The 10,816-nt window shown below is 47.0% G+C and overlaps 1 protein-coding gene across 1 annotated transcript; it reads right to left on the bottom strand.

The window, feature by feature from the left end:
• Nucleotides 1-7,647: 7,647 nt before the first annotated feature.
• On the bottom strand, nt 7,648-10,038 carry LOC123141897 (putative mannan endo-1,4-beta-mannosidase 9). The gene is made up of 4 exons (XM_044560966.1): nt 9,602-10,038; nt 8,653-8,847; nt 8,201-8,529; nt 7,648-8,117 (listed from the first exon to the last, which is right to left on the bottom strand). Exons 1-4 carry the CDS (start codon nt 9,986-9,988, stop codon nt 7,766-7,768), a joined length of 1,263 nt encoding a protein of 420 aa, XP_044416901.1. The 5' UTR covers nt 9,989-10,038; the 3' UTR covers nt 7,648-7,765.
• Between the last annotated feature and the right edge of the window lie 778 nt (nt 10,039-10,816).

Raw genomic sequence — 10,816 nt, 5'->3', positions numbered from 1 at the left:
GCCTATGTTTGTATGCGGAGCCGAACCTGCCGTGTCTACGTGCAAGTGATTGGCAAAGGTGCAATCTTTCCGGTGATCGGTCGATCACCTGTGTGGGTGGGGATGAGTGCTGGGGACAATTTGCCGTCCGTGGAGTGCTCGCGTCTTATAGGCACGGCGAGACGGAATAGCTAGGCAGGTGCAGGCCGAGCATAGTGCCATCTTGCGCTGCGTTGCGTTATGCACGTGGGTCGGCAGGTTGACTGCATGCAGCAATAATGGAATAGTAAGAGGAGTTGATAAATCCGGCCCCTATACGTCCGTCGACGTGCCCAGACACCCCGCGGACACAGACCGGGTATTCTTTAAATTCGGATCTTCGCACCCGCGTATCTCATATTTCAAACCCTATATCCATACAAATCCATGCAACTAGTACGTGAATCAGAAAACAATCAACATCGACAAGAAACGATCGTATAAACTAGCACCAAACGGGCATAATTTATATAAACATCACCAAAAGATCACCAAACGGGCAAGTCATGCAGTTCAATGATCCGGCACACTATAACTACATACTAGAACTAGATTATAAACAGGAGAGGGCGAGCTTCACCACTTCCTCGCCGGTCCTTTGCCCTTCTGGTCGCCGGCGCAGCTGTAGGAGTCCGCGGAAGGAGGTGGGTCCATGTCGGAGCCGTCAGACCTGTCGGAGGAGGAGGAATCGGAGATGACGATGTAGCCTTGCAAGCCCCAGACGACGCGGTCTTGCTTGCGCTTGAGTTTGGCCACCTTCACCACCTCTGCCGCTGCCTCCGCCGCGTCCCGCTCGAATTGCTCAATGCCGAGCCGGAGCTGCTTGGCGTTAATCCTCCGGAGCCGTCGGGCCTTCATCTCCGCCTCACTAAGTGACCGACGGTACAACCACTCGAGGAGACGGTCCTCCTCGTTGGGCACCCGGCGGCGGCGGGCGGACTGCGCAGATGCGTCTAGCCCGCCCCCATTTCCCTTGTCCTCTGCCTCTCGCGGCGGGCGGCACGTGTCTCCGACTTCGGAGTCCGCAGCGGGCACTAGAACCCACCGCTGCCCGCGCAGAGCAGCGGACGGAGGTGGAGGAGGCCGTCGGGCGGAAGGAGCAGATCGGGCAGGCCTCACAGATCCCTGGGCGGGGTGGGAAGGGCCGGCACCGGCATCGGCGTTGCGACGACGGGCGATAGGTGGCGTCGCACCAGACCCGGAGCTGCCGCCCGTATCGACCAGCGAGAGCTCGAGCGCAATACGGAGTGCCAGCTCCTCCTTGTCTCTGGAGCTCCCGTCGGAGTAGCTACCGATGTTGGACATGCTCGCTGGTGCTAGGGATTTGATGGATTGGGGAAATGGGAGCGTCGGGGAGGGGAGCGGAGTGAGCTAGGGTTTCTTCCGGACAGGGGATTTTCTGGGGTCGGGGTGGGCCAGCGGTGGGCCAGCCTGACGTGGTGGACGAGCCCGGGCATGCCCGGGCCGCCTCATATTCGCGCTACATTTGGGATGGATATGAGGAGTGCCAGTCAACTCAGGCGTTTGAGGCCCGTTTGAGAGCTTCGGTTGGGTCAGTTTTTTGTGACAGGTCAGTGACCGGACGGACTGCCTGGGCGTATGAGACGGATATAAAGCGCCCAACTGTAGATGCTCTAATGGCGAGATAGCGGACGCAGAGTATCTAGTCCTGAGCTCGTATGCTCCCTAATAAACAGTAAAATAAAAAATAGTGACAAATTAAAAAATTCTGGTTTTTTTGTTGCAAATTCTCGGTGCTTGCAAATTTTCAACCCGGAATAACATTCTTGGAAGTCATGGTAAAAAACAAAATCAACACTCTAAAAATGCTATTTTCAAAAGCATTTTGAAGTGCTTTTTTTTTCATGACTAACACGAATGTTATCTCGGTATGCAAATTTACAAGCACCGAGAACATTTGTCAAAGTTTAAACCAAAAAAACTCAGAATTTTTTGAAGTTTTTTGATTTTTTTTTGAATTTAGGGCCTGTTCAGAAACTCTCTGAGCTTCTCAAAATCCTCAAATCCAGCTTCTCACGCTAGCTTCTCACTTCTCCTGGCGATGACAACCTGTTCGGCTCCATCGATAGCTTCTTCCAGCGGTTAGATGAAAATCAGGTCTCTTCGGTGGTATTTGGGCCTGTTGCAAGCCTGGAACCAACCCATGTCGAGGGAAAGAAGAGGAGATTGCGTACCGATTCGTTTTTCTAACTAGGGAAGAGCGAATTGTTTTCTTTAGCGGTGGCACTTCAGTTGTAAATACATGCAACTCTAGTTCATTTTTTGGAGCTAGGCCAACGATGCTTCTTCTTTTTTAAAGGGGAGGTCATCATGGCTAGCTTTATTAAGATCAAATAAGAGTTACATCGTTTACTAGATGTGGAACTAAGAAACCAGGAGGTTCATCAGTCCAACTAGTCTCACACTTATTACAAAAACTGAATTTAGCTAGCTCATGAGCTACCGAATTTCCTTCACGAAAACAATGAGAAAAGATGACCTTTCCTATCGAAGTTGCCGTGTCAATGCATTCAGCAAAGACCGCCGCCGCTGCATCCCACCACTGGTCTTGTCCTTGACAACAGTTCACCACACTCAAGGAATCAGACTCCACTTCAACCCTGTTAAATCCCAATGTGTTTGCCAAATTTAGGCCATCTCGCATTGCCATGGCCCCAGTTGTATCGACATCTGCTGCAAACTGAATAAATTTGCACTGAGCTGCAATAAATCTCCCTTTCTCATCCCTTAGGACAGCCGCTGTGGCACCAGAACCCTCATCTGCAAGGAAAGAAGCGTCTACATTTAACTTAATATACCTTGCCTCAGGCCAACGATGCTTCTTGTTTTTACACTGCGGGAGGCTCTAGCTTCTCAGAGTCAGCTTCTTGTAGATAAAACGTTCGGCTCGATACCAAGTGTGGAGTTGGAAGCTGGAGGATCTCAGAACAAGCCCTTATTGTTCATCCCGAGCTCAAATGAGCTCGGGAGCAGGAGGGGACTTTCACGAGATAGCCTCTCTCTCTCTCTCCTTTTTTCACTTTTGCTTCAGTACAACCCCCTTAAACACATTAAGAAAGAAGATTTCTCCACACCTCTCCATAATACTAAAAGGTAAGATGGTCTTTTCTGAAAAATGCGTTTGTGCCGCCTGGCATACTTTTTTTTAGGCAAGCGGCGCCCGCTGATTGGGCCAGTCCAGTGGCTGCGCTGCCCACGCACACCTTGATGCGAATAAAAAGTGCAAGTTGAAGAGAGTTCAAAGCCAGTGGAACTAGCGATTCCAAGTGATTAGTGACTTGGGCGAAATTATAAGAACTAGCAGCAGATCCGATTTATTAAAATAATTTCTGAATTGTTTTCAAACTTCAAACACCTTTTAAATTTTGCAAAAACACCAACAATTTTTGGGAATCTCAAAACATTTTTGGAGAAACAGGCACAAAATTGGAAAACTGGAACAACATTATTTGAAAAACAGGAAACAGAATGAAAAATACGAACATTTTCAATATTATGAACAATTTTTTTGCAAACGAGAACATTTTGTGAAATTCCTTACACATTTTTTGAATTTGAGAAAAAATTGTGAAAATTGGAATATTTTTTGTTTTTTTAAACAAAATTTTCTTCATGCTTCTAAATTTTTTCGCATCAACAAATGTTCAGAATTTCAAAATTTGTCCGTATTAAAAAAATTAGTGTTTCAAAATTTTCTCGTGTGATTTAAAAAAAGGAATTTCAAAAAACTTACTTATTTTTTAATGTGTTTCAATTTTTCAAAGATTATCCATGTTTTCATTTCGAATTGTTCACAGATTAAAAATGTTTGCATATTAAAAAAGTTCATGGACTTTAAAAAATATTCGCGTTTCCAAATTTTGTTTTAGAATTTCAAAAAAGTTTCTGTTTTCAAAAATTGTTCACAGAATCTAAAATATATCGGCATTTAAAAAATGTTCTCAAGTTCAGTGAACGTTCCAAATTTTGCAAACGTTTTGTGCCGCTTCTGTGTGTTCATAAAAGACTCGCGCTAGGATTAATCTAAGGCAGCTAGCAGATGGAGTGGCTATCTACACTTGATCAGAGCTCCAGGGCCGCGAGATCGAATCCGGGTAGCGTGTCGTATGTTTCCTTGAATTTTTACGCCCTGCTCTATTTCGGTTCTAATTAGTGGGCCGGCCCAGTATTTGGTCCTCTCCTATACAGCGTACATATGAAAAGTGGGTTTGTCAAATGTCCATATTACCCTTTATACGTTTAGGGAGAAGGTTGTACCGAAGAGGGGCTCTTTTCACTTGAGAAAATGCCCTCGAGGCTATTTATTAGTCAGTGGTGAGTTTATACTTGATTGAACATGCTCAATCAGAAAACTAGGAATTACATTATAAATGGTGGGGGGGGGGGGGGGTGCTCTCCCCTGTTGGGGAACGTAGTAATTTCAAAAATTTCCCTACGCACACGCAAGATCATGGTGATGCATAGCAACGAGAGGGGAGAGTGTTGTCCACGTACCCTCATAGACCGAAAGCAGAAGCGTTAGCACAACGCGGTTGATGTAGTCGTACGTCTTCACGATCCGACCGATCAAGTACCGAACGCACGGCACCTCCGAGTTCAGCACACGTTCAGCTCGATGACGTCCCTCGAACTCCGATCCAGCCGAGCTTTGAGGGAGAGTTCCGTCAGCACGACGGCGTGGTGACGATGATGATGTTCTACCGACGCAGGGCTTCGCCTAAGCACTGCTACGATATTATCGAGGTGGATTATGGTGGAGGGGGGCACCGCACACGGCTAAGAGATCAAGAGATCAATTGTTGTGTCTTTGGGGTACCCCTGCCCCCTTATATAAAGGAGCAAGGGGGGAGAGGCGGCCGACCAGGAGAGGGGCGCGCCAGGAGGAGTCCTACTCCCACCGGGAGTAGGACTCCCTCCATTCCTTGTTGGATTAGGAGAAGGGGGAAAGAGGAGAGAGAGAGAGGAAGGAAAGGGGGGCGCCGCCCCCCTCCTTGTCCAATTCGGACTAGAGGGGAAGGGGGCGCGCGGCCTGCCCTACCCGCCTCTCCTCTTCTCCACTAAGGCCCATGTAGGCCCATTAAACCCCCGGGGGGGTTCCGGTAACCTCCCGGTACTCCGGTATATATCCGATAACCCCCGGAACCATTCCGGTGTCCGAATATAGTCGTCCAGTATATCAATCTTCATGTCTCGACCATTTCGAGACTCCTCGTTATGTCCGTGATCACATCCGGGACTCCGAACTACCTTCGGTACATCAAAACATATAAACTCATAATATAACTGTCATCGAAACTTTAAGCGTGCGGACCCTACGGGTTCGAGAACTATGTAGACATGACCGAGACATGTCTCTGGTCAATAACCAATAGCGAAACCTGGATGCTCATATTGGCTCCCACATATTCTACGAAGATCTTTGTCGGTCAAACCGCATAACAACATACGTTGTTCCCTTTGTCATCGGTATGTTACTTGCCCGAGATTCGATCGTCGGTATCTCAATACCTAGTTCAATCTCGTTACCGGCAAGTCTCTTTACTCGTTCCGTAATACATCATCCCACAACTAACTCATTAGTTACAATGCTTGCAAGGCTTATAGTGATGTGCATTACCGAGTGGGCCCAGAGATAGCTCTCCGACAATCGGAGTGACAAATCCTAATCTCGAAATACGCCAACCCAACAAGTACCTTCGGAAACACCTGTAGAGCACCTGTATAATCACCCAGTTATGCTGTGACGTTTGGTAGCACACAAAGTGTTCCTCCGGTAAACGGGAGCTGCATAATCTCATAGTCATAGGAACATGTATAAGTCATGATGAAAGCAATAGCAACATATTAAACGATCCAGTGCTAAGCTAACGGAATGGGTCAAGTCAATCACATCATTCTCCTAATGATGTGATCCCATTAATCAAATGAAAACTCTTTGTCTATGGCTAGGAAACATAACCATCTTTTGATCAACGAGCTAGTCAAGTAGAGGCATACTAGTGACACTCTGTTTGTCTATGTATTCACACATGTATCATGTTTCCGGTTAATACAATTCTAGCATGAATAATAAACATTTATCATGATATAAGGAAATAAATAATAACTTTATTATTGCCTCTAGGGCATATTTCCTTCATCCCCCTCTCTCCCGGTGCCTGGGGAACCATCGTGACATCAATCTGCTCCAACAACTTTGTCACCGTCATCACCAACTTTCTTCCCCTCTATGCAACGGTGTAATCTCTCTCTTCCCACAGTAATCTCTACTTGAACATGGTTCTTTATGCTAAATATTATTATCTGATGATGTGTTGCACCTCTATGATGTTTGAGTACATTCTTTTTTCCCTATTGATTAATTCTGGTATATTGTGGTTGATATGAATTATACATTATTATGGTGTTGTCCTATGGTGCCGTCCGTGTCACGTAAGCGTGTGGAATTAGCTGTTGTAGGGTGTTGCAGTATGTTCATGATTTGTTTATAGTGGGTTGCGGGAGTGACGGAAACCTTGTCACGGTATTTGTTGAAGAGTCTCGTGATATATCAATAAAAGAGCAAATGGTTGTGATTTTAAGTTTTGTTGCTACCTTTGTAATAAACATTTCAGCTTTATCTTGTTATGTATTATCACTTACTAATAAATATGTTTGTATCATTTAGGGATGTCAAATGTGGAGGGTATTCAAGAAAATGTTCATATACATGTATTTGAAAAATTGTATATATTCTGAATTATGTTCAGTCTTTACCAAAAAAAAATGTTGCGCGTGTACAAAAAAATGCATAGGTGTATTGAAAAAATAGACATGTGCTAGACCATGCCCCGGATCCCATGAGTGAATTACCGCCACCACCCGCCCGCTCTAGGTTTAGGCTTTGTCAGAAAGGGGATGGAAGGAGTGTGCACGACATAGAGGTGCGAGGGTCCTCTGGTCACTTAACTGACATGGTGGTCAAAACCGGTTCCATGTCTTAATCAAACAACACGAAGCTTTATAAGAGACGAACATTATGTGGTTTGATTAGTTGAAGGACTAAGTTTTGCTGGTTTCAAAGTTGAGGGGAGATTTTTAAAATCTTGCGAGAGTTCAGGGATGAAGAACATACTCATCCCAAATTTGAATTACGTTGGGAGTGTTTTCCACCACTGGTGAACCTTTTTAATATACTAGGTATGTGCCCGTATGTTGTCACGGGGCCAAATATTTTTTTAACACAATAAGACGACCATACGGGGCAAATCTTGATGCAAAAGAAATAGACACAATAAAATAATGTTTGTCATTTCTTAAAATGGCAAAATAGGCATCGTGATTGATCTGCTTTATTGGGTTACCAAAGATAATATATTGATGGATCTTTACTTGTCTATACAAACCAAAATTTTAGTCCTATTTATTGAGTTAACAAAGATCACTTTAGCCAGCAGGGATGGGAAACCGGGGATAATCGATGTAGGGTGGGAGGTTGGATGAAGGAGTGGTGGACAGAAAGTGAAAAAAAAATGTAACCATACGTTTTTGAAGTAAAGTAGAGAAGAGATAAAGATATGGGTCCTTTTAACAAAACTTTAATCTTTATTAATATGTTACAATGGGGACCTCATTCCTTGGTATGCCACTACATATGTTAGCCTTATTTGTGAGCAATCTTGACCTAATTAGACGATTGCAACTATCCTAACACGACTCGTGGGTCCTTGCTTCCTGCAGGCTAGACTCACGGCCTGCTTCCGCCGATCCTAGCGAACTCCTGGGAGACGATGGCGGCAGTGGTGGAGCTGCCCTCAAGCACAACCGCGTAACGGTCGGCCCAGCTCTCCATCCCGGGCGCCAAGACCTGCCAGAAGAGGCCGCCGGCGCACGGCCCGCCCCCCTTCACCGACGCATAGATGGCGTCGTACACCATGCGGAAGTAGTCGTCCCGCGCCGCCACCGCGTTGCCGACGGAGTTCCATCCAAACTCAGCCACCACCAGCGGCTTCCGCAGCGCCTTCGCCGTGTCCTCGATGTGCGACGCCATCCACGTCTTCCAGAAGTCCACCTGCTGCTCCCTGGTCGAACCCGGCAGCCTGACACACACAAGCCGCACGCACGGTCAACACAAATCCATCAGGGCTGAGAGGAAATTCGCGTGTGGCTTTCCTTTGCTTACCACACGTCGGGGTAGTAGTGGATGGTGGCGAAGTCCACGGTGGGGATGCGGTTGTTTCCGATGAAGTCGGTGCCGGCGGAGTCTCCGCCAGGGTTGATCCGCTTGCGCTCCGGCGTGGACTCCCCGTAGAACCCCTCGAGCCCGACCTCCACCATGTGCTTGTCGTCGATGGACTTGACGTAGGAGGACATGAGCGTGACCCAGGCCTGCATGGTCTTCCCGGAGGGGTCGGTCGGGACTCGGGGCTCGTTCATCAGCTCCCATGCAAAGATGCTGGGCTCGTCCTTGTACGCCAACCCCGTGAAGCTGTTGACCCTCGTCACCACCCTCTGCTCAACACACAAAACACACAAATGTGACGGGAAAGGAGTGCACGCGATTAGTTTATTTTAGGGTAGTGCACGAGATTTGGGTGTACACGTGTGCCTTCAAGGACGGACGGACGGACGGACCTCGACGTGCTTCTTGTAGAACTGCTGGGCGAGGGCGTCCCTGAAGAAGTCGTCTTCGGAGCCCAGGTTGTGGCCCTGGTCTTTGGCCCACTGCACGTACTGTTTCTTCCCACCAAAGTCACCCCAGTTGTTCACCAGGCTCAGGATCAAGTAGAGCCCTCGCTTCTTCGCTTCGGCGATCACGAAGTCTAGTCCCTGAATTAATATCGTCAGAGAAAGTATATGAAAGAGATGAATTACCACATGCAATGAGGCATATTTTTTTGAACATATATTCCTCTCGGCATGCAAACATGTCATCTTAATGTTAGTTTTGTTCATCATGAATTGGTGCAGTTTCATATGAGATAAATTTATCCACACCTAATGTACATGTAATTAAAATGGTCCAACTTATATGTTAGGAAACTTTTTACCACATGGCTATACAATGGAAACTTTTTAATGGACATAAATAATGAGACAAACAATGTTGTTTAATTAGCAATACCATTTAATTTAGGGGAATGTAAAAATCTGTTTTTTGCCAAATCCTAGCGAACGCTCCACAATTGCCATGCGGGAAAAAAAAAAACCATGTTGTTTTTTCGAAAGAAATCCCAGCGATCACTCCACAATTAACATGCAATAGGGATTTGCCATGTTCTAAAGTGAAAATTGTCATGTGGTATAAAAGATTGACACAAAAACGCTGCAGGAGGGTATATGCCATGTGTTGGATCAAGATCCGACGTACCTGAAGGCGTTAGATTTTGACGTAAAAAAATCTGGCATCGGATATGTATCTTAATTTAAACATTTATTTGAGGGAAATATCTTAATTTAAACATTGTGGTGATTATTCCGTCGAATAAAGGAGCATGTGGTTATTTTTTTTTACAACATGTTGTTATATAGTATTGGTTAGCAAGAAGATTAGCGAGTCCATCTATCTAACAGTAGTACCTACCACGAACACGTCCTCGCTGTACACGCCAGGGGTGGTCTGCAGCGGCCGGTTGCTGCCGCCGTCGTTGAAGGCCCACGTCCTGATGACCGTCGCGCCAAGGCGGGACGCCTGGTCCAGCACGTCGAGCACCTTGCTCCGGTCGGCGGGGTTCAACGCCATGTACATGAGCCAGTATGCGTTGAAGCCGTTCGGGTAGAACGGCCGGCCGCCCACCATGAACCGCTGCCCGTCCGCCCTCGCGAACCCGCCGACCTGCGCCTTTACTCCACCGGCTCTGTTGGGGGGCGGGGCGGCGTCGTGGATGCTCGACCGGCGCGCCCCGGCCGCCAGGGCCATGACGGCCAGACACGACACGAGCATCAGCCATCGCGCGTTGCTGGTGCCCATGCCTACCTATGTCTGTATGCGAAACCCAAGCCGCTGTAGGGTGCAGTCTATCTTTGTTGCGGATGGTATGCTGTGCATGGAGACGAGTGCTATATATAGGCGAGGGCTCCTGCATGGCCACACGAAACGGGCAGGGCGCAGGCATCACGGCATTAGTTTAGCATACGGCATTCACGGCGTGAAATAATTGTAATTAAGCTGAGCTTAGCATATGGCCGGCATGCCTGGCATGAGATAATTGCCAGCTTTTTTTAGGAATGTGAGAGCTGCAATGCACGTTAATTTGGAAGTATATTAAGTGCGTGGAGATATCAAGTAGGATATTATTTGCGTGTTATTATGTGATTAACACTATATTTGGCATGAAATTAACTGCACGCTAAACGTGTTGAGCGGTCGACATTGAAGCAGTCTAGGTTATTGGATTGACATGATTTGATGGCCGGGATTAATTGGATCTACCCCTTTGGATCTTTTTATATTGGTATAGATACGGATACAAAACGAACATGCAGGGATGTTGCATATTTTGCTAATTTATGAGCGTGCCCATTTGACTCTCCCCATTCGTGGTGGTGCGGATCGTGGCCTCCTTCACCACAGGGGAGAATGTCTCGTCGAAGTCCACCCGCGGACGACCCAACGAGCTTTGTAGCGATCCAATCTCCCGTCGGCCTTGAGCTTATGGAGGAAGAGTAACTTGCCACTTTGCCAGTGACAATGTTGGCATCAGGAGGGTGAGGCACGACCGTCCAAGTCATGTTCACCATGAGCGAGTTGTACTCATCCTGCATAGCTGTTAGCCAATGAACATCTCGGAGCACGACG

The sequence above is a fragment of the Triticum aestivum genome, chromosome 6D, assembly GCF_018294505.1.
Source record: "Triticum aestivum cultivar Chinese Spring chromosome 6D, IWGSC CS RefSeq v2.1, whole genome shotgun sequence".
Taxonomy (NCBI): Eukaryota; Viridiplantae; Streptophyta; class Magnoliopsida; order Poales; family Poaceae; genus Triticum; species Triticum aestivum.
The sequence above is the reverse complement of the archived record's forward strand: the minus strand, read 5'-3'. Positions and strand labels throughout refer to the sequence as shown.

Coding starts and splice junctions, on each gene's coding strand:
- LOC123141897 (XM_044560966.1), bottom strand. CDS start 9,988: ATGGGCACCAGCAACGCGCGATGGCTGATGCTCGTGTCGTGTCTGGCC. Junction 8,530..8,652: donor TCTACAAGAAGCACGTCGAG/GTCCGTCCGTCC, acceptor TGTGTTGAGCAG/AGGGTGGTGACGAGGGTCAA. Junction 8,118..8,200: donor CACTACTACCCCGACGTGTG/GTAAGCAAAGGA, acceptor TGTGTGTGTCAG/GCTGCCGGGTTCGACCAGGG.